The following is a 24,688-nucleotide window of genomic DNA, read 5'->3' on the forward strand; positions in this document are numbered from 1 at the left end:
TAGTAAAAAATAAGCTTTTGAAAGTCAGAACCTCAAATTTCTTCTCAATGTCTCTACAGGACATAAGAAAGGGATCAAAACAAGATGGACAAAGTATTTGTTTGTGAGTTGAAGAGGAGGAAGAGAATCTTGAACAAGGTAATAGCAACTTGTAAGGATGGCTACCTGTAAGTTCAAAATTTATCACAGGTCAGGCTTTGTCCTAGAGGTTAGGATGACCATGTACCACACGGGATTGCTTGGGCTCAAGTCCAGGATCCAGCTCCTGATTCCAGCTTCTTGCTAATGCAGACCCTGGGAGGCAGCAGGTGGTTGCACCTCTGCCACACACATATGAGAGATAGATTATCTTCCAGGCTCCTGACTTGGGCCTGGCCCAGACCCAGCTGTTGCAGTATTTGGGGAATAAGCCACTAGATGGGAGATACCTTTCTGCCCCTCTGCCTCTTGAGTAAATAAAAATAAAAATAAAGTTTACCTAAGATAAGTCTCTCTTGATTCTATCATTAGCAGCATTTTATGAAGGAACTAACTTCAAAAGACTTGATGCGCTTAGACAGAATGATTATTAATTTCTTAGGAAGATGATGCCCTTCCTACCTCTGTAATTTTAAGACAACTGTTACCAACATAAAGAGGACAAATTATATAATCATAAGTAAAACTTTAATGAACTAGGTTAAAATAAAATTTTATAATATAATTTTATAAAATAAAATCTATAATTTTATGTACTTTAGATTTAGGGTAACAAAATAAACATTTTTGCTTTCTTCATTCTCAGAACACTACTGAATGTAGAGGATAAATCCAAATGTTTATAATTGTTACTATATCATCAAAACATCAAAGGATTATGGGGAGATCCAAAATCATATAGACCTTCATGCCTGAAGACTTAATTAGCATTATCAAAAAGGAAACAACTTTCTTGTTTATATAAGGTAAAGAGTATTTATGGAGGTCCTTCTTCCGATTTTTGTACCACAGCACTTCAAGAAGTTCATGCAAGAATAGAATTATAAGGATACATTTTGGTGCAAAAAAAGTTCTGAAATTTATTCATGGTTTTCCTCCAATTATGTGTGTCTGTAAACTGGTGGAAGACTTCCCTTGTCTGTAGAGCAGGTTCAGTCTACAGGAACTTCACCTGTGTTGTGCCATGTTCTCTTGGCAAAATAAAATGAAAAGAAATAAAAATTTTTTAAAAGAAGACACAAAGCCCCAGTGGGCTTATTAATGACCTAGAAGACGGGGACCAGGAATACAAAGGAGAAAAGGCCTAAAACGCACCCCAAACTTCAGTCTTAACAAACATCAACCCTGCAAGGGTAAAACTGGACCTCCAAGGGTAAAACAACCACGTGGGATGTCTTCTGGACCCAGCTGTATACAGAAGTCAGTTTAAAGAAGTCAACATCCCTGTGTGTCCCAGCCTAGGAGTCCTGGGGTGGTAGAGATTCTTGTTTGATCAGCAGTTTACAAGACAGAGTTGAGGTTTAAAGGTAATTGGCCAAAACAAAACCAAAAAAAAGCAAATATAAGCAACAATTTTTCCTTGTGCTATGGAGAATGTACAAACCAAATGGGAGGGGCTGGGATGGCAAACACTAGTCTGCATTATGGAAGTCACACACACAGTGGGAATGATGGCTGAAGGACTCCTAGGCTAGCACATGCCACGTGGTGATACCGGATTCTCTGAACCGACTTCAATAACCACGTGGGTTTGGAAGATATACTCTCTTACGCATAAGGCATGGTTTTGCTCTTGCAGGGTTGATGTTTCCTCTGCCCATTATTCCAGAGAGAAACAGTTCTTAGGATATGAAGTCAGAACATTTTTCAACAGCACTACAGAAAACATATTGAACTTCAATGAAAAGAAGGGATTCTTACCTGGGTTTTAAAAACACAAAGAAACAAGGCTAAATCTACAATCATTAACATGTGGTTTTGGCAGAAGGTTAGGAACACTGACCAATGGAGCAGAACAGAGCCATAAATAGATGCGCACTTATCTGGACAACAGACTTTCAACCCAGGTGCCAAGGTAATGCAATGGGAAATAATCTTTTCAAGTATTAGTGCTACAACAACTAAAATCCATATGAGGTCAGGGTCGGGAAATGAACCTCAATCTTTATATAATATACATAAATTGATGCAAAATGGACCACATTTATGAATGTGAATGAAGAGCTAAATATATTATGTTCAAGGGGAGGAGGGGGAAGACAATATATTTGCAACACTGAGTTAAGCAAAGATTTCTTAAGCATGATACAAAAAAAAAAAAAAGCCCAGATAATAAAAGAAAAAATAATAAAATGGTAATTACAGAGAAATTAAAATCTGTCACTGTTCAGAAAACAGAGTTAAGAAACTATAAAACAAGCAAGTAAGAGACTGGGAGAGGATGTTTGACAAACATATAACAATAGGCTACTAAGCACATATAAAAATAACTTTTACAAGCCATTAAGATAAAGACAACTCAATTTTAAGAAGTGGGCAAAAGACTTGAAAAGACTCTTCAGCAAAGAATACATGGAATAGCTGGTATGCACATGAAAAATGTTCACCATTACTAGTCATGAGGAAACGTGAACTAAAGACAAAAGGAATAGCACTACATACCATGTAGAATGACTAAAGTCCAAAAGACTGGTAATAAACGTCGATGAGAAAGTGGAACAACTGGTGTTCTCATACATTAGAAATGGAAACAGAAAATGGTATGGTCAGTCTGGAAAGTAATAAGGCAATTTCTTATAAAGCTGATTGTACATTTCTGATATGACAATCCCATCCCTAGGTACTTATCCAAGAACAGTGAAAACACGTTCACCCAAAGACTTGCATGAGAGAATCAAAAGTTCATGGAGGGGCAGGTGTTTAGCCTAGTCGTTAAGATGCACACACCCAACACTGGGGTGCCTGCATTCAATTCCTGCCTCCAGCTCCTGCCTCCAGCTTCCCGCAGAACCTTCGAAGTGGTGATGATGGCTCAGCTGGGTTCCTGCCACCCACGTCAGAGACCTGGATTGGGTTTCATACCTTGGCTTTTGAACAAGACATTGAAAGCATTTGAGGAAACAGCCAGTGGACCAGATCTCTACTTCTGTGTGTGTATCTCTCTCTCTGCATCTCTCAAATAAATAAATAAATATTTTTAAAACAAAATTTCCATCAAAAAGTTTTCAAAAAATAATTAAAAGTTTATGGAAAATTGAATTTAAGCCTAAGTTTATTTGGGTGCAAAAAATTTTTGAAATCTATGAACAGTTTCATAGTATATATTTTTCATGAATTTTTTAATGACTCCTCCTTATAACAACATTATTCACAACAGCCAAAATTTGGAAATTCATGTTTGTCAGTTGGTGAACAAATAAACTGGCATTATCCATATTTGGAAATACTACTCAGTAATAATCATGCAACATGCATGAATCTCAACAATAGTACCTAGCGGCAGAAACTTTCCTAGCAGCTCGGAAACCAGGTAAGATGCACATGTCCTGTCAGAGTACCTGGGTTCCACACCCGGCTTCAGCTCCAAACTCCAGCTTCCTGCTCATTACGGCCCTGGTGGGAGCAGCAGGAGCTCAAGAGCTTGGGTTCCCAATGCCCACATGGGAGACCTGAATTAAGGCCAAGTTCCCAGCCATTTGAGGAGTGAACCAGAGCAGAAGAGAGCATTCTCTCTCCCATTCACACTTTCATGTGTCTCTGCTCCTCAAAAAATAACTTTTTAAGTACACAAATTAAAAGTCATCCAACTCAAAAGACTATGTACTGTATGTTCCATTTATCTGATTTTCTAGAAAAGGCAACACTGTAGTGACCAAAAGCACTACAGCTAGAGATCAAGTACAGGGCTTGATTGCTAAGAAGCATGTGGAAATTTCCTGGGGTTCTACATCTTGATTATGGTGATGGCTACACAGTCACATTTTATTTCAAAATCCATGCTGTACACATAATATGAATTTTATTATGTGCAAGTCATACAACAATAAAGCTGCAAAAAAATTAAGGCAAATGGTAAAGATGAGTGGGAAGTGTGTCCAAGAGAAGGAAACAGCATGGACAAAGGTATGGCTTGGTTTTGGAGTCAATGGTCATCATTTTACACCAATGAGAAGGCAAAGGCATGAAAGCAAATGTAACACAAGGAACTGCTCTTTAAAAAGGAATAAAGGGGAGCCGGCGATGTGGCTGGCGCACTAGGTTAATCCTTCACCTGCGGTACCGGCATCCCATATGGGCACCAGTTCTAGTCCCGGTTGCTTCCTTCCGTTGGTTCACCCCCTAAATGGCCACTACAGCCAGCTCTGTGCCAATCCAAAGCCAGGAGCCAGGTACTTCTTCCTGGTCTCCCGTGTGGGTACAGGGTCCCAAGCACTTGGGCCATCCTCCACTGCCTTCCTGGGCCACAGCAGAGAGCTGGACTGGGGGAAGAGGAGCAGCCAGGACTAGCACCTGGCACCCATATGGGATGCCAGCGCTGCAGGCGGAGGATTAGCCAAGTGAGCCACAGCATCAGCCCCTCTACATCACTGATTTTCAACATTTTAACCTGGTGCTCAGAAGTTTTGGTACTGATTCGAGTAATTTCGAGATAAAGTTTCAACCTAGCCAGGATATCTGAGGTACCATTCCAGGATCCCCCAAGCTCATGCCCAGCACCCTGTCACTCTGTCTCCAAGCTGCCAAATTGCACATAAGAAGCATTCCTTAAGCTTCTCTCGCCAAAATGTAGGCCTCAAGAGCAGAGACCATTGCTTCCCATGAAGAATACGCTGTCAGGTGTCTGGTTGAACTCCGTGCCTCTTTGCCTCTGAATACACCCAGCTCCCATTTCTCATTCAATCCTGTGAATCCTTTAGATGCACATTCGAGCCTCCCATCCACAACACCTTCATGTGCGATCCCTGCCATTTATTGCCTTAACCCCTGACACTCAGGCTGCGGGCCTCACTGGCAAGATTTGAAGGTTGCTGAAACACAGATGCACAGCCCTGCCATAGACCTCCAGCTTCAAAGCCTACACTTGAACAAGATCCCCAGCTATTTTAGAAGTGTGTTGAAGTTCAAGAAGCACTTATGCTATGTACTAAAACTCTCACAAGTCTGGGTAATTTCTCACTCATAACTTCTAGAAATTTCAAATGCTTCCATATCTCCAGAACTTACCTCCTACCCAACCAGCTTTCTGAACTTCAGTTCATGTCTGCCAGATACACATTAGTATGTTAAATGTTTGTTCCTTTATATCTTTCATGTGAACACATTGGAGGCAGAATTTTATGATGGAGAGAGCACTAGATTTAGAGTGAGAATGAGTTTTTCCATTTGCACCATTTAAGAAGTGTGTGACCCTGAGCAAGTCACCGAGTCTCAGTTTCCACACCTGTATACTTGGGCAAACACCCTATCTTACAAAGTGCTTATAAGATTACACATAGCATTCAGCAAAACACTCAAGTGTTAGTTTCCTTCCACTCTCCTCTACTCTCTCACAAGCAGTATTTTTCCTTCTCTCATGGTATATAATAGCCTTAACACTCCACTGTTTTTGTAAACATCACATCTAACCATCTACTGGCTATTTAATGCAAAATTGTCCTTCTTTGTAATTTTCTGCTTTATTCGTGTCTTGGGCTACCACTAGTTTCATATTTCTTTGGTAATCTAAAATATCACATTACAGAATGTCATTCATTTATAGTTTAGAAATAATTTCTAAAGGCTTGGTATGAGAAGAAGTGATCACTCTATTTACTGTAAATCCTGGTAAAGGAATTCTTGAAGTGCTTCTGTGTTTGAGTCATTTCTTGGACTTTGCTTTTTTGAGTCACTACCTGATCCTCCACTCTTTTTTCAGCAACTAGAGTTTCATCTTACTGGAATTGGCCAGTCCTATTTATTGTTACACTTGAAGCTTTCTGCTTACCACCTGTTTCAAACTCTCCAATGGCTACACTTACAGCAGGACTTTGGCCAATGTACCATAGTAACTTTTTTCTTTAATACAATAGAACATGACTATAATCTACACTTTTGTTTATAACTTGGGTACTGGAATAGTACTTCAGATGATTAATCATTGAGGCCTTGTATAAAATTTAATATACAATGACCTAAACTGAAAAAAATAATCCATTTAATATGTGTGTGTGTGTGTGTACCACTTATTCCCAGTCAAAAATGTTTGGAGATCATAAAAAACAAGCAAAGAAATTATGCTACGTAAAGTAAATTTACCAGTTACTGTGTTAAAAACAGTTTCCAAGCCAATGCTTTATTTTATCTTTTTTTTTTTTTTTTGATAGGCAGAGTGGACAGTGAGAGAGAGAGACAGAGAGAAAGGTCTTCCTTTTGCCGTTGGTTCACCCTCCAATGGCCACCGCGGCTGGCGCGCTGCAGCTGGCGCACCGCGCTGATCCGATGGTAGGAGCCAGGTGCTTATCCTGGTCTCCCATGGGGTGCAGATGCTTTAAAAATCAAAATGTCATTATATGATCCTGGGCAATTTAGATTAGTAAGGTTTTACAATCCTCAGGCCTCAACAGGAATGTTCAATTATCACAGAAAATACAACTGAACATTCATAAATATCTGCATGAAAGCAGATATTTAGATAAAATTTAGATAAAATCTAAAAAGGTATTTATATGCACATATCAATAAAATCCAAATACTCTATTATTTCTCAACTGGCTTGTGTTGAAGGACCAAACTTATACCATAGTTCATCTATTATAACACACATGTGCTCTCATTTAACATTACTAAAATGAGGAGTTATTAAAATCAGTTAACTGGAGGTTGGCACTGTGGTGTGGCAGGTAAAGCCACCACCTGCAGTGCCGGCATCCCATACAGGCACCAGTTTGAGTCCCGGCTGCTCCACTTCTGATCCAGCTCTCTGCTATGGCCTGGGAAAGCAGTGGAAGATGGCCCAAGTCCTTGGGCCCCTGCACCCGCAAGGGAGACAAGTCTCCTGGCTTCAGATCGTTGCAGCTCCAGACGATCACTGGGAGAGTGAACCAGCAGATGGAAGACCTCTCTTTCTCTCTACCTCTGCTCTGCTTCTGGCTCTCTGTAACTCAGCCTCTCAAATAAATAAATCTTTTAAAAAATAAAATAAATAAATAAAATCAATTATCTTAGATTCAAAGGCATAGGAGACTTCAAAAAAGTTCATGGAAAATAGAATTCAAAGTCCACTTTGGTGCAAAAATATTTTGAAATTTATGTATGTGAAGAGGTCCTCAAAAAGTTCATAGGAAATACTAATTATATTTTTTAAAAAAACTATCCATGGGGTTCTTAAAAAATGCTTTGTACCAGATGTATATTTTAATTATAATTTTCCATTAACTTTTTCAAGTCTCCTCACAAACTAGGTAAAATTTAAAGTCATATTGTAAAGATGTTTGTTATATACCAAATCAGGTAGTCTATCAATCATGTACACAATCCAAGTTAGGCACAGCTGATCCGGTTAAAAAGCAACCTATGTCAATTTGTCATAGAGCACTAGGAAGAGTATCAGCAAATTTTTAATGGCCTGTTAGGTCTATTTAGACAACGGAGTGGAAAGAGGGCACATTCTGGAGGCAAAGATACTGTCTGAATTAAACTCCTAGCTTCATTGCTATTCCAAGTTCATACAGCTAAGCAAGTTCCTTTCCTCTCCGCCTCATTTCACGTGAGGCATCTGAAGCAAAGAGAAATGCCAGGCTGTGCTGTTATAACTAGTTTAGAAATAACTTACGTAAAATACTTGATGATGCTCAATAGCTCTTACCCAGTTTATCTAAACCTAACTGAGTAACAGTGGTTGGACTCATTCTGATGATTTCCTAACCTTGTTCATTGCTAGTCATCATTCCAACTCTAGCATCCCCTGACGGAGGACAATGAAGTCATCTCAGTGCTCAAGACCCAAAAACAAACTAACAATCAAGAATGCTTTCGCTTTTCTCCACTTTTGGTTTCAAGATCCAGGTAAGGAAAAAATAGGTCTTATGACCTTATCTACCCACAGGATTCAGGATGTTTGCACAGTGAATATTAAATATGCAGAGGATGCCATTAACAAAGCAAAGGGGCACAGGTAGCAGGGCTCAATACCCTGAGTCAAGCCTTACCACCCCTCTTGCCCCTCTGTCCTCCGCATCAACCTCGCAGGAGTGTGCTGTTTGTACCTGTGCTGGAAGCAAGTCCCCAGCCCCATGGGCCAGGGCCATCTGAGGCTGAAATAACCCACCTCCCTGTACTATGACAAGAAGAAGAATACGAGGGAAGACACAGAGCTCTATTTCATAATAACAGGGAGCTCAGCAACCTGTGGATGCCTCTGATTAATACTACTACTCCTATGTCCATCCAAGAGATGGACAGAGCCCCTCGGGGAAATTAGTTTATCACCCAAAACAAAGATCCAGGGAACCACAGGATCTGCAGCCTTGCTCGGAGACCTCAGACATTTTTAAACATGTTCTTATCAAACCAATGTGCATATGTTCTAGTCTTAGGAATGCTGCAGATACATTTTATACACATTTATTAATAAACATGGGATAAACAAGAGCGACCTATTAGATTTTTCCTTCTCAGTATGATCATCAAAAGTAGTCTCATAATGTGTCAGCCAAACTGCTTACCCAGAAACACCGATTCCTTGAAGATGTCCATACTTCAGTGAATTTAGAAAAAAATGCATTGCAAAAGGCCTGGCAGTCATCAATATTATAATGCAATAAAATATGAAATGCAGTAGTAACAATGATACTCTTGATCTCAAGCAATTTTTCCCCAAAAGTGCTCAAAGCACGGAAAGCAAACCCCCGCTAAATTGACAGCGGTTAATATAAACACAGCTTAATGCAAAGCAGGTGCTTCCCCAAGGCTAAATCCCAACTTTTTCCTTTTTTAGCTTAAGACTCAAAATATGTTTTTAATCTGCTCCTTTTTTAATAAAAATTATACCACAGAAATTAAACCTACCATTTATATGCAGGAAACAGGCTAATTTGAGTTACTCAGATTTACAGAGATAGTAGACTATGTTTCCCTAAAATTCAAGATTTTTCAGTAAAACTTTCTTTTTAAAAAATATTCATTTATGAATGAATATTTTTTAAAAAGAAAGTTTTACTGAAAAATCTTGAATCATTTATTTGAAAAGCAATGTGACACAGGGAAAGGCAGATAGAGAAGGTGAAAAGAGATCTTTCATTCACTGGTTCATTCCCCAAACAGCCTAAAGAGCCAAGTTTGGTCCAGGCCAAAGCCAGGAGTCAGGAACTTTGTTCAGGTCTCCGATATGGGTGGCAGGGTCTAAGCACTTGGGTCATGTTCCATTGCCATACCATGCACATTACAGGGAGCTGGGTCAGAAACAGAGCAGCCCGGACCCAAATGGCTACTCTGATATGTGATGCCGGCACTGCAAGACGCTTCCACTGTGCCACAGCTCCATCCTCTCTCAGCAACACGTGCGAGCCATGAATTCTTGGGTTTACTCTGCATATTTGGCCAGTGGTATGAGAAGCAGGGTACTGAACTCCTGAGAAGATCAACTGATGACACGAGATCCTTCCTGCTTAGACATGTATGAAGCAAGGCATGTGTCTCTGAGACACGAGAGATAAATCCATTGGCACCCAATCCCACACTGCTCAGTGCTGCAGAAATGACACCAGGGTCATTAGCCCTGAAATATAACTGCTCCATTAGCCTAAATTCTTTAAACAATATCCTCCATGCTAATTCTACTCATATTTAACATTAGATGGACAGATTCCACTATTAAAAAAAAATAAATCTATGTCAAAATTTGCATTCACATAAAACAAAATGCATGAACATAAAAGTATTTGAGGGTACACCAAAAAGCTCATGGAAAGTGAAATTAAAAGAGGTTTATTTTGGTATAACAGTTTTTGGAAATCCATGTAGTTTTAATAGTATAGATTTTTTTTTAGAAAGCTTTCATTTAATAAATATAAATTTCATAGGTATAGCTTTTGGAATATAGTGGTTCTTCCCCCCATACCCACCCTCCCACCCCCAAACTGTCTCCTACTCCCTCTCCCATCCCATTCTTCATTGATATTCACTTTTAATTATCTTTATATACAGAGGATCAACTAATAGTACAGATTTTTAAAAATTTTTTATTTTATTTATTTAAAAGACAGAGTTACAGAGAGAGGTAGAGAGGTAGAGGGAGAGGGAGAGGGAGAGAGGTCTTCCATCCACTAACTCACTCCCCAAATGGCTGCAATGGCCGGAACTGGGTCAATCTGAAGACATGGGTCAATCTGAAGACAGGAGACAGGAGCTTCTTCTGGTCTCTTACAAGGATACAGGGGCCCCAAGCATTTGAGACATCTTCCACTCCTTTCCCAGCCCATCTGCAGGGAGCTGGATTGCAAGTGGAGCAGCTGGGACTCGAACTGGTGCCCATATGGGACACCAGCACTACAGGCCAGGGCTTTAACCCACTGCACTACAGAGCCAGCCCCAATAATACAGATTTTTCTATAAATTTTTTGAAGATCTCTCCTATTTCTTAGTTTGACTTTTTCATTGTATACAAGTAAAATTGGAACTAAATCATAAGCATGCCTTTCCATCTCAAACACAGTGCCTTTGTCATTTGTAATTTTTTAGAGTTTTATTTATATATTTCAAAGAGAGACAGACATAAAAGGAGACACAAGGGAGAGAGAGAAATCTTCCATCTTCTGGTTCACTCCCCAAATAGCTCCAATAGTCAGGTCTGGGCCAGGCTGAGCTGGGAACCAGAAACTCCATCCCTTAGTCTCCCATGTGGGTGAAAGGAGCCCAAACAAGTGCGGCATCTTCCCCTGCCTTCCCAGGTGCATTGGCAGGAAGATGGAGAGCAAGCAGAGCAGCCAGGAATCTGAACTGGCACTCTAATAAGGGATGCTGGTGTGAAAAGTGGACCTGGTGTCAAAACTGCGACGTCACTGCTCTTCAATGTCTGCCCTTTCTTTGTAATTTTTGTAATGCCTACAGTAAAAATCCCAATTATTTCAGATAGTGTAATTAATAATCTTCATGCTCATTGTTATGTTGGGATAGTAGCCTTTGGATAGACAAAAGAAATGGAAGATGCCTCAAATAAGCTAGCTAGCTTTTCTGTCACTGGAAAATACAGATGTAGTGCACATGTAAAGTCAGTAAAGACAAGATTATCAATATCTATCCTAAAAAAAGAAAAAAAAATAAGCCCTAAAAATCCATTCAGATAATATCTTCTTATCTAAAGAATCACCAAAGAGTGACTACAGTGACACCTTTCACAGAAATAGACAAGAAAATGGTGCAACAGAAATAAACAAATAAACAATGTCAAGTTCAGGATTTGACTGGTTTGGATTAATGGAAGTACTTTTATATTTCCTTTTCAAAGTATGTGAAAAAAAAAAAAAAACCTTGGAAGAAACAGATCCAAATGGAATTAAAATATTTTAAACATTGCAGAAAATAGAGAAAAACAACTGGATGTCAAAAATGTTACATATTTCAGTCCTGCATATGCAGAAACAAGATCAAAGAATTATCCATTCCCTGGTCTCTGGTTTTGCTATTTTAATTTTTAAAAATTGACTAAATACGACCCTATTGGAATAACATCAAAGTCAGCGAACTCTAAAGGCTTCCATAGCCCTGGCAACTCATGACTAGAGCCTAGGGAGATTACTGACGCCATGAACAGGAGTGTCAAATTGTTAAGTCAGCAACAGAAGTCACTGTGTACTTACATCCCATGTGGGATCTGTCCTTAATGTGTTGTCTAATGTGCAGTGATGCTATAACTAGTACTGAAACAGTATTTTTACACTTTGTGGTTCTGCGTGGGTACAAACTGATGAGATCTTTACTAATTATATACTGAATCGATCTTCTGTATATAAAGATAATTGGAAATGAAAAAAAAAAACCTGGTGTTAAATTGGAAATGGCATAGAAAATTAATTAATTTTAAAAAATATTATGTAGGATCTCTGTCTTTAATGTGCTGTACACTCTTATTTAATGCTATAACTAGTACTCCAACAGTATTTTTTTTCACTTTGTGTTGATATATGGGGGCAAACTGTTGAAATCTTTACCTAATATATACTAAACTGATCTTCTGTATACAAAGAGAATTGAAAATGAATCTTGATGTGATTGGAAGGGGAGAGGGAGCGGGAAAGGGGAGGGTTGTGGGTGGGAGGGAAGTTTTGGGAGGGGGGAAGCCATTGTAACCCATAAGCTATACTTTGGAAATTTATATTCATTAAATAAAAGTTTAATATAAAAAATTGACTACATACAAACATCAAAAGACACACATCTCCCAAAGGAGAGAAGCAATAATTCTAAAATGGCCTAATTTTTTTTAAAATAAAGTACCTATACTTTATAATTACAATTTAAGTAGGCAGGGACAAGATTTTGAGGTCAAGAAAATAAAAGTCAAGTTGCAAAAATGACCACAATAATAACTAAATGTCATTTATTAAGCACTGACTATATGCCAGGCACTACACACTTTACACACCTCACTTCATTTAATCATTACAACATCCTTGTGAAGTAGCAATAGCACCCAAGTGGTTTTATTTGCTGATTTCCACGAGAACACCAACTACATGTACCTTCTTTACTAATATACTCATAGAACACATGGCTGGACACACAGTGAACAAGCAGGAATTATTTGCCATAAAATCAAAACAGAGAAGCAAATCTATTACAGAGAGGAAAGGTAATCCATGTAAGGTCACTCAGCCACTGGGTAACACAGGATTAAACTGCAATCAGGAGACACCACAAGCCCTGCACTCCTCAAGATGCTTCTGTTCGCAACAAGCAACATACATCTAATGAGTGTTCGTGTTCCCTCCTGGGGGAAAAGTCACTACACTTCAGCCTGACATACAGCAAAAAGAGTTCAAATGAACTGTTAGGAAATCTTCAAGTGTCTTTTATTTTTATTCTTCAAGTGGTTTTTAGTTACGGCCAGGTCAAAGTTAACGTGATCTTTTACTGGACCGACAGATGGATTTGGAGTTTAATGCCAGACACGAGGAGCCACCAAGGCAGGCAGCTTGACTTTGGAAAGAGTGAGGCTTCCTGTTAAATGTCTCAGTGAGATGTCTTATTAAATATTTTCTCATTAATGTTACCTCCACTATGATTTCACATTGTTAAAAAATTTCTTTGCCTTTGAGCTCCTACAATATTATTCCAAATACCCATAAAACTGCTATATTTTTCTATCCAAAAATCTTAAGCATACATTTTAGATTTGTTCCACACAAAGAAAACTGAGTAGTGATCATCATATGAAGACAATGAAATGTTTCTAATACTTTGTATAAACATCCTTCACGTGTCAGCCAACCGTGTATCATTTCTACATCATCACAAGGATTTATTAAAACTTCCACCAGCTACTTTGAAAGACACATGGAACAACCTTCCAGTTTTTACTTATCGCTCCCACACGGGGAGGAGACACATCCGCCTCTCTTAAGGCGTGTGAGTTTCAGACTATGTTGTAATTTGCCATATCATTATTCTGGTATGATAAGTGAAAGGCAATTGAAACCAAAAGTTCAATGACTGCTTTGCCAGATCTGCTTTGAATTTAGATGATGAGGAAAAAAAAAAAAGAGGAAGTCTTTTTTAAAAAACTTTTATATAAATTTCCAAAGTACAGTTTGTGGATTACAATGGCTGAGGGAGCAGGAGTTGGGAGGGCTGCGAGTGGGAGGGAAGAGGAAGTCTTGGCAAAGGAAAAAAAAATCAGTTTCTCCCTATCATGACAGAATGGCTTTAAAATATCCAGGCAGTCTTTGTAGCTGAAATCCAATTTTCAAACATTGAACAACTATGGTTGTCAGGAACCAAGATCATAAAAGGAGTGTGGCATGTTCTCTACCCACAAATAGTTTTGAGGATCCAGAAAAAATTATTTCTCTGAAAGCTCACCTTCTTCATAACAAGGTGAAATGACCATACATCTCTATCTTCCCGTAGAACTCTTTACACGTACATCCTAGCTGTGAATTTACAGGGACATCTCTTGGATCACAACGTGAACCCTGCTGCAGTCACTCCTCTGTCTTATCTATACCTAAGTGTGTTGCCACATCACAGATGCAGAATCAAGGTTTTTACATGATAGCTAAGTGAATGATTCATGTAGGCTAAAGTTTCCTCTTACTGAATTAAGTACGATTTCCTACTCCGTAGCTCCAGAAATAGACTTAAGCATATACTCTAACAACACCTCTACCCCTATTACACAAATGATCACTTAAATCGATGCAGAATAAAAGATGAAACTTGAAAACAATGCTTAATACTTCAAACTACTGGTAGAGCCAAATTTTCAAAAACAGCTGAAGAGACTACCAATTTGACAGTGCATGTAATTTTAAAAGTGGGATTAATTCAACATAGGCAGCCCTACAGATGGTAATCAGAAAGACAGACGGACCTCTTTGAAAAAGATGTTGGTGTCTTTGACTTAACACTTTGAAGGGCCTTGTTATAAAATAAATGCTTTAGATGTGCCATCAAGAAGGGCTCTACAAAAATACAGAGTTCAGGTTACTTCTGGAGATAAAAATTGTGGTTAGGGAAGTCCACAACACGAGGTCACATCCAGCAGGCCAAGAGAGAAGCTGTACACTCCCCCCGGGGCCATTTTTGTATTTGAGGGTGTGGAAAGCTAAGGAAGCAGAGTTAGCAGGCAGAAACTCCTGTGCCTGAGGAAGAAATTAATCACTAGAAACAGAAAGAAATGGATTCAGATAAAACTGTTTTATCACTTCTTCCAATATGAGACCCGCCTCCTATCCCACAATCCTTCTCTGCAGCTCGGACTCACAGGTACTCAAACTTTGCAACTAAAAGCATTTATGAACTGGGCCAGACGTTTCTGCTGCTGGTCAGTGTGTGAGCAATCTGGAGGAATTACTGTCCCCCTCTAGATAAGTACCTCACCACACAGAACGGCTGAATACAGTAAGGATACAGTCAATGCAAAAATTTCCTCTGTCTTATTCTAATGCAGCAGTAGAAAAGGAATGTTTTAAAATAGTAACATGAGTGACAGGTGGAAGACACCATGCTCAAGTTACAGATCCAAGTTTAGAAATCATTAAGCTTGTTATAAAAAGATTAAGATGTTGTACAACTCACTTGAAAGACACGTACTTGCAAAAAAATGAAAAACCAGGTTTAAATCAGAAAAGGGTGGAATAATGCAAAGTAGGTACATTTCTACTTATATGAGTAAACCTTAAATACACACACACACACACACACAAGTACCTCAAGCACAATTTGGCAGACTGATAAAAAACAGGCACCATCTGGGAACTTGATTCCGAAAAAAAATGACTTCACAGTATTGCCACAAAAATTGAGCACTCTTTTGAAGCTTCAGAGATCAGATAAATCCTTAAAACATTGATTTGAGCCTCATTTATTTTCATGATAGAAATACATTAACACTAATTTTGCTTCCGATTATTGTTCCTTGGACAATTAGCATGTGTAAAAATAAGATTTGATTTCTATATCCTCACTCTGATAGATTCATAAAAAGAACTCAATCAATGGCAATGTCTAAAATTACATTTCACACCTAATATATGAATACTGCAAATAATGATTAAGTTTATACCAGAAAATAACTTCTTTGTTTGACTGGAGTACTATGTTCAAAAGAACTGCCATCCTGTAATTATATTATGAACAGAATGTATCTGAAGAAGTGCTAAAAGCTGGATTGGAATGGTAAGGGGGTGGAGAGAAGAAACATGTTTACAATCTGTTCAAATCCTCAGCTTAAAAATTTTGATATGTAAATTGATTAGAGCATTATTTTCTGAGTCAAATCGCTAGAGATAGAAAATTAAAACCTTTCTGTTGAACCCCATCTTTCTGCCAACTCCAGCTCCTCCAATACAGTATCCCCGAGGCTACTCTATTGAGACGTTCTATACTACAAACAATTGCTCTGTGCCTCTTGATGTCCACATTCCACTGAAGAACCATGCCACCTGCTACTGGAGCTCTCCAGTGTGCAGTGGTCTGTTGGCATGGCCACTGTGTTGTACTCCTCCAGGCCTTTTGTTACAGGTGTGTTACAGGTGATGTGGGAGCCACATCACCTCCTCTCAGCAGATCCCGTGCATTTCTAAGTTCAACATTGATATCTGATCATCAGTTAATAGTAATACAAGTTCAGGGTCTTGGACTCAGATCAGGGAAGCTTTAATCTACCACACTCATGGAAACTAAGTCATAAATTTGCTTATTACTCTCCTGGGAGAAAATAAAAATAGATCCTACCCATGAAATCAAGGATATCAAAATTAAAACCATCAACTGATTTTGAACACACATATATGATCTCCAAATAAATGGAATAATTCCAATTCCAACACACTTGGAAAAATTCAAACTACTAATTCCTGCAAAGTAATTCAGTTAGAAAATTAGATCACATATTAATATAACTACAAGAAAGATAAGGAGTACTATAGTTCTGTTTGTCTAGTGACAATTTTTTTATTGCAAATTAAACTGTAAATCTCAAATCGGTAGAAAACTGTTGGGGAGACTATTGTACTTTGATTCCAAATCACTAAAATTATTTAACAGTAACAGCTCTTGAACTGACACTGCTTCTGCCACTCATTCGCCACACACAACTTTCCCAATGCCATGTGCCAACTATGAATATATCATTGCTAACCGCTAACCCCCCCTCAACATTCGCCAGCATGGAGGAGGGTATCAGCTGTCCTTTCTTATCTGCTCTCTGTACATCCTGCTCAGATTGTGCTCGCAACACAGACAACCACAGCTCTCTGTACTGTTAGATCCGTCCGAGCAGCTGAGTTACAACAGACTATGTAAAATAACCAAATAATTTGCCACACTGTTTGCTAAATTCATTCTACACAGATGAGCAAAATACTCTCAAGCTACTCACGTTACAGCACAAGTTACAATAATTCTTCCTATTGAGACAAACAGGCTAACAAGGAAATGGGGAGCCTGTTACATAAGTAAACGGTTACACTTTAGCACACATCAAAAGTCTGTCACAGTCAGTACCCTTCATTTCCACATGACTATTTCACTGGCAGAAAGGGAGTGAGTAAGGAATTCCAAGTCTATGCCAGTGTTTCCAAAACCCAGCACTATAAATACTTGGAACAGGAACATTCTCAAAGGTGAGGAGAGAGGGGCTGCCCTGTGCATTATGGGATATTTAGCATCATCCTGACTCACTAGATGCCTGTGGCAGCCCCCAACTCCAACCAGGACAAAAGTGTCCCTGAACATGGCCAAATGCCCATGGGAAGGCAAAACTGGCCCCAGTTTAAGAAGCACTAACCTAAGTGACACTAGTTCCTTCAGACAAGATCTCTGAGCTCCAGGACTCTCCACATTATGGAAGAACAAAAACTAACAACTCAGAAATGCGTTACTATTTAGTAAACGATTACTTGCTTTCCTTTCCTGACCAACACTACCTTAGGGAAAAAGATATTCACGAACATTTTAAAACAGTCATTAACCAGCTTCCTTGTGAGTCATCTGGGAGTTCCAGGGCTTCCCACTGAGGTAGACCCAGGGTTGAAGCCTTTGCTCTTTGGCCCAACAAGACAGAATTCTCAGGGGAGATGTTCTTTAGCAAAGTCAAGGTCTCCACTCGGGCATTCTTGCCAGCCTTACTTAGGCACACCTTGCTTTGACAGACTTGCCGTCTCCCCTGAAACAAGTTGTTCTGCATACTTCCTACGGCAGCCCTAACCGCGTGACCTCCCAGTTTCAGTCCATCAGGAATTTAATTTCACTGACGGCTGAGCCAAGATACTAATTTTTCTTAAGCACTTTTGACCAATGTCTCATGGCAAACTTTGTCCTAGCACCCTTGGATTTAGTGAACACATGCATTTTGCTTAATCCATAGCCTACTCAAATACAGGCTATAGCTGCAAAACAGCATAACTTTAGAAGGAAGTGAGTTTACCCCTAATAGACATTAGCGATTTAAGAAAAAGACAACTCTCAAGGTCTAAAGTTTATGCCCATCAGATAAGTCTTAAGCATTTGTTGATTAGGAAAAATAAGACAAACACATCCAAATATTTATTTTTCAAGTAAATTAAAACATGACCTTAAACACTGCAGAAGCAAACATTTCATTGTGGCCATGAACCTGAGTCTCTCCACTGTCTTTCAATTAATCAGAAATGCAGACAGACTCATGGCGGCAGCCACCTATCACTGAGGAGTTTAGCAAAGTATGTTCGACAGAACCAGAAGCAGACAAGTTCAAAATTGTTCGCTCAGTGAAAAACATATATTGTTAGATTGCTCAGGACTAATTCTACCTGGGTTTTTTAGGCTGTGCTGCAAGAAGACATTCTACACATCAAAGATATTTATGAATATATGATTATTTTTCTTAACAAAAAGGCCACCATTAATATTTCATAGTTATTTTTTAAAGCTATGAAAGGCAACTTAATAGGAACATTAATGATATAAATAAAGTCTTTGAACACACAGAAACTGCTACTTCCAGTTCCATTATTTCTAGAGATGAAATAAGGGTTTTTATATGCTCCCTTGGAAAAATCCTAACTAGAGTTTAGAGCCATCATGATAAGGAAGCTGCCATTATTAGAAAATTATATAGTTTTCCGGTCACATTTATGAGTTTATTACTGACTCTCTGGGAGCAAATCAGATGTATGGGGTGAGGTGGGGGGCAGAATCTCACAAAAGCATAAATAAAACCACATTTCCTGAAACCACGTACTCACACATGAGCACCATTTTCCACTAAAATCCAACGGTACACCTGTGTCCATGTTTTCATACCTACTTTCACTTTCTCATCTGTCCTGTGCTGTTAAAATAGTGGGAAACGGTTCATTTTTGAAATTCAGCCGTAACTGACAGGGTCACTGGCATTACACACTGGTCCACGTTGTCACTCCCTTCCAAATTCCAAATATTCAGAACGCCTTTCTGACCAAGGCAATACCCTAATTCTTACGTTAGCAAGTATGTCTTAATTCCAGATATACAAAAAGCTATTCTAAAACAATTCATACTCTGCAAATTTAAAATTATCTCTAAATTCACTTTGTACGTATAATGAGTAGCCTCACCATTAGCAATCAAACACTACCACGTTAGTCAGGCATTAAAATATAAACTACCATGTCTGTCATAGAGACACTTACAGTAAGACCCTGGCAAGTTGTTCCTTACAGACGGCTTCACGTTCACAATCGCTAAGCCATTTTCCAGTCTATTTTGGAGCACAGAGAAAGACACAGAAAAGAGTGATCTATCTGTAGTCAAGAACTCTCAGCAACTCCCTTCATTCAAGCTACAAGCCACAAGGTTAAAAATACACAGCAAACCAGGGCAACTTACTTGACAGTGACTCGATTTGATAAATCCTGCAGATCCCCAGGATGGAAAAGCTGGGCTTCTTTCAATCCAAGCTGTTCACAAGCTTTCAAAAAAACGTTGATGTTATCCTGTGAAGAGATTCGGAAAGTGACTGCTTAGCCGAGCTCTCTCACACAAAGGTTACGAATTTTTTATGATATAACTTCCAAGCTCCAAAGTCCAATCACAGCCAGGAACAGAGGAAGTAGCAAAACCAAGACTTATATATGTATATACTTGAAAAACTAAAAAACAAAAACACCTGAGCATATAAGGTCTTTCAGCCTTCCAGACCACAAACGGTGCTGCTATCTTATGCCTGGGCAACGCCGTTTCTGTGATCTTTGTGACTGGCACGTTAAACATTACCTGTTACAGGACAAGTGCCTAGCCACTGAGCAGCAATCTACACTTTGATGTCAGCTCTGCAAACAAACGCCCTCTTCCCAGCTTCGAACGACAAGCTTCACCTCTCCTCTTTAAAAATAACTCTGGCTACTGACATTCACCCACCCAGAAACTGTTGGCAGGGAAGGAATCAGAGGCGGCACATTCTGTTTCTATGATTACAAATTACAGCACGACTGTGGAATACCACACCTGGAATCTGGGCTTGGTTGCTGAGCCAGCTCTTGACAGACAGGGGAACCATACCACAGGACCAAGCCCAGTGTTCATTGGCTAAATCACCGCGTTCAGGAGTGGCACGTTACTCACTCCCTGCACCTGCCGCAGGAGCTGCCTCCAAAAACTGAAAAGCTATCCCCCACCTCCCAAGGCTGCTCGCATATCTGATTTCAAAACCGAAATTCCCCATTCACAAACCAGCACTTTTCATCAATGTACACTGCTGTACAAACCTGAACCATGATATTCTATTTATAGCCAGCTGCATTTCAGACACAGGCGCACACCCAGTTACCAGAATGAGCTTCGGCGTTACAGTTACTACTCCTAAAGAAAACATTTTAAGGGGCTGAGTTTGTGATGAACCAAGGCAGGCTTCCTCCCTTCCCTTCGTCAGAGCTCCCTGCTCAGTGAGTGCCCTCCCCATACACACTTAAGCACACTGGCAACAGCAGGTGCCTGTGTCAGCCATAGAGAGCCTCCCCCAGACCGGAAGGCATCCTGCCACTTGAACCAAGGCCAACTACTCTTTTCCTACAACGGGAAGGAACAAAGTCAGGGCAAAATGGAAAAGTGGGTAGGAATGATTAGAGAAAGGAAGAGGCTCAGTTCCACAGCTTAGGCTCTTGGAGAGTGTGGGGATTCCGGGAAAGAGCAGGAGAAAAGCAACTCTGATTGCCAGGGAATGAAGGGAGATTGAGAAGACAGCACGGTGCCAGGCTGGGAGGAGGAAGGTGCTATCAGTCAGAGGCAGCACGAGTACCTAGCTATTGGCTCAAACCCATGAATCATCTGAAATAAGAAGTCAAAGAGTAAAGAGATTTGTAAGTCCAAAGTTGAGCAGCCCAACGAAGAGGCATCTAGCTTTAATTTGATTTCATGTGGAAAAGGCACAAGTAATTTACTGGCAAAATTCCAAGAGACACAAAAATAATTTTTTTTTGTGAAACTCACAATTTCTAAAGATGATGTTAACTGTAATTGCCACATGAAACTAATTAATGGTTCTAAACTGACCATATGAGATACACAGAACAAATGGTTTGGTGGACCAATACCAAAAATTCTAGTCAGCAAATCTATCAAAAAAAAAAAAAAAAGTAGAAGAAGAAGAACAAATATAGGCCATTAGAAATTTCCCACCAATTCAATTTCATTCTGTATGTTTGTTTTAGTATTTTGTAACACTTTAAACTAAAGGTAAACTTACTGAACTGGCAGCCAAAACAATTCTTCACATATTTTATATAGTTAAATAGCATTCATATGGTTAACAAATATGTACAGGTTGATAAGGACAGAGAAATAAAGCCACACTTCTCAAAACCCATCCAAGTATGCACAGAGAAACCTCTTACAATCTAAAGCAACTATATTTAATCAGAGACAAAGTACAAGAAAAAATAATATAAATAATAATTTACTTTTAGTCTTAAAGCCCATATTTTAACCAAAAAGAGTATCTTTTTTTACAAAGCTTTTACTTAATTAATACAATTTTCATAGGAATTTAGGAATATAGTGTTTTTTCCCTTCATACCCACACTACCTCCCCCACTCTCATCCCACCTCCTACTCCCTCTACCATCCCATTCTTCTTTAAGATTCATTTTTAATTAATTTTATATACAGAAGACCAACTCTACACTAAGTTAAGATTTCAACAGTTTTCACACATACACCCAGACAATGAAAAAAGTACTGTTTGAGAACAAGTTTTGCAGTTAATTCTCATTGTACACCTCATTAAGGACCGAGGTCCTACATGGAGAGTAAGGACACAGTGCCTCCTGTGGTTGATTTAACGACTGATACTCTTATTTAAGACCTCAGTGATCACCTGAGCCTCTTGCCATGAGCTGCCAAAGCTATGAAAGCCTTTTGTGACCACAAACACCATCAGTATTTAAACAAGGCCATAAGCAAAGTGGGAGCTCTCCCCCCACTTCAGAGAAAAGTACATCCTTGTTTGTGATGGCCCCTTCTTTCCACCAGGATCTCATTCACAGAGATCTTTCATGTAGGATATTTTTGCCACAGTGTCTTGGCTTTCCATGCCTGCATTGCTCTCATGGGCTTTTCAGCCACATCTGAATGTATTAAAGGCTGATTCTGGGGTCAGAGTGTTTCTTAAAGCAACTGTCATTCTATGAATCTGCTGTGTGGATTGCTTCCCATGTTGGACATTCCCTCTTTTTTAATTTTGTCTATTGTGATCACCAGGCACTTGATGCTATTTATATGGTCTCTTTAACACTTAAAGAATATCTTTTATATAGTTCAATAATGTCCAACCTTAAACTAGAAAAGCTTTGTGAACAAAGTTACATAAGGCCTGTACAGCAGGAATTGATTGTACTGACATCATGGTAAATTACATTAGGCATACTGGACTGGAGCCCATTGGTAATTTATATTTTACAATTTCAAAGTACCCAGCCAGAGAAGTGCCCAAAGGGAATACAAATATTTTTGTGTCTGTTCAAACAAAGATGCCACACCCAGCAAAATGATTAAAATAGAAGCCTTCAACTTTCATTGAGTGGAACAATTTTGCCTTGAAAACAGCAAAAAAGAAGAGTACAAATAAAAGAGAAATTCAAATAAATCTTATCTAATTGGACTGGTAGCCTGGATTCCAAGTTGTTCTGCCACTAACCAATTAGGTGGCTTTGGAAAGACTGGTTAAACATTCTGATCCTGTTTTCTTCATCTGTGAAATGAGTAGTTTGTGGATCTGTAACCCATTACCAAAGGCAAACACGTCTCTCTGCAAGGGGAGGGAAGCCCTACCCTCCAAGCCCCAATCCATCATACAAGCACTGAATGACTCAGCTTACACTGAAGGCTTCATGTCAAAAGTCTGCCCCAAACATCTGCAATACCTGCACTTTTAGGACCAAAAGTGACTTCTCAGAAACAAACCAATAATAATGATGAACCCTAAAGATATGTAATAGCTCCTTTCAATTTGAAATTTTTCTATGACTATGAATAAAGACAGAATAGAAATAAAAACAGTAGTTGACTTAAGATTTCCCATTGTCTTCAACTTCCATCCTACCCCTTAGGACTGAACTGATTATAAAACAGTCATAATAGGTAGAGGTATGCAGGGTGATAGAAAATTAGAGAGATTAGTAACCAGAATAGCATTATAAAGAATCTTCAGAAAGTTTGTGGAAATGCATATTTTTTTAACTTTTATTTAGTAAATATAAATTTCCAAAGTACAGTTTATGGATTACAATGGCTTCCCCCCCACCCCATAACTTCCCTCCCACTTGCACTCCTCCCATCTCCCACTCAGAAACGCATATTATGAAAAGCTATGCAAGGATTTCAAAATAAACTATTAATTTCATTTTCTTATGAATTTTTTGAAGTACCCCATATTTACTAACTTAGGTAGGATGAGGAAGCCATAAAAATCCACAGAGATTCTTGGGATTTTTTTAGTTCACCGTGGTACCTCTATTAGTTATCTATTGTTGAATAACAAATTATCCCACAATTTAGCAGCTTAAGAAAACAGAGGATATCAGTTTCAGAAGGTCAGGAATTCGGGAGTGGGCTTGGCTGCATGCTCCTGACTCGGGGACCACTCATCAAGTATTAATCCACATGCCAGCCCAGACCACAGGTGTCAGAAGGTTTTCCCGGGGCTCACTCATGTGGTTGGAAAATCATGGCTGGTGTTGACAGCAAGCCTCAGTTCTTTACCAAATGGACATTTCCAAAGGACTGCTTGATAGATCCAAGAGACAGCAAGAAGAAAGTCATGATGCTTTATGACCCAGCTTCTGAAGTCATGTTCTGTCATTTCCTCAATATCCCACTGGTGACACAGGTCAGCCCTTGTCAATGCAGGGGAGACTACAAGAGCATAAATACCTTGAGGTGAGACTCACTGGAGGATTTCTTGTGGGCTGGCTGCCACATTCACTTCGCACCACAATAATTCAAGTCCTGCCCACATGCAAAGCACACAAACTCCTTCCCAAAGCCCTGGAAATTCTCATCCCTTTACAAAGTGAGCTCAAAGTCCAGAATCTCATCACTTAAGTCAGATCTGGGTGTGAACGAGGTGACTCAGGTGTAATTCCTTAAGTTTAGTCCTTGAGTACATATTATTCTCAATCTGAATGCCAGTGAACTAAAGAGACAGGTTACCTGCCCTCAATATCCCCAGCATACAACGGTGGAACAGATGGCTGGTAATCATTGTAGACACTGCAGGTCAAAACTGTAGACAAATGAAAGGCACACAGGAGTCACGGATTCACAGAAATTCTGATACCCCGCAAGGTACAGGTTGGCAGTTCCTTCACTAGGACTCAAAGCCAGTGAATACTTCATGGTTTTTGACTCCACCCTCTGGACTCTTGGTTCCACCCAAAAATCACCTTCCCTTTTCCTTGAAAGTGGCCTGTGTTTACAGCCATATAGCTTCCTCAGTCTTCTTCCTACCCTTCCCAAAGAAGTCTGGGGCAACTAAAGGTCTCTTAATTTTATAATT

At 39.3% G+C, this 24,688-nt stretch overlaps 1 protein-coding gene across 4 annotated transcripts in view; it reads right to left on the reverse strand.

The window, feature by feature from the left end:
* Positions 1–24,688, reverse strand: part of LMO7 (LIM domain 7) — a 220,212-nt gene that overhangs the window by 78,827 nt on the left and 116,697 nt on the right. For all 4 annotated transcript variants that reach the window (XM_062194078.1, XM_062194076.1, XM_062194074.1 and 1 more), the window contains exon 4: positions 19,525–19,631. In XM_062194078.1, coding sequence (XP_062050062.1) covers positions 19,525–19,631 — 107 coding nt within the window. The remainder of the gene's footprint in view (positions 1–19,524; positions 19,632–24,688) is intronic.

Source organism: Lepus europaeus, chromosome 6, assembly GCF_033115175.1.
Source record: "Lepus europaeus isolate LE1 chromosome 6, mLepTim1.pri, whole genome shotgun sequence".
Classification (NCBI taxonomy): Eukaryota; Metazoa; Chordata; class Mammalia; order Lagomorpha; family Leporidae; genus Lepus; species Lepus europaeus.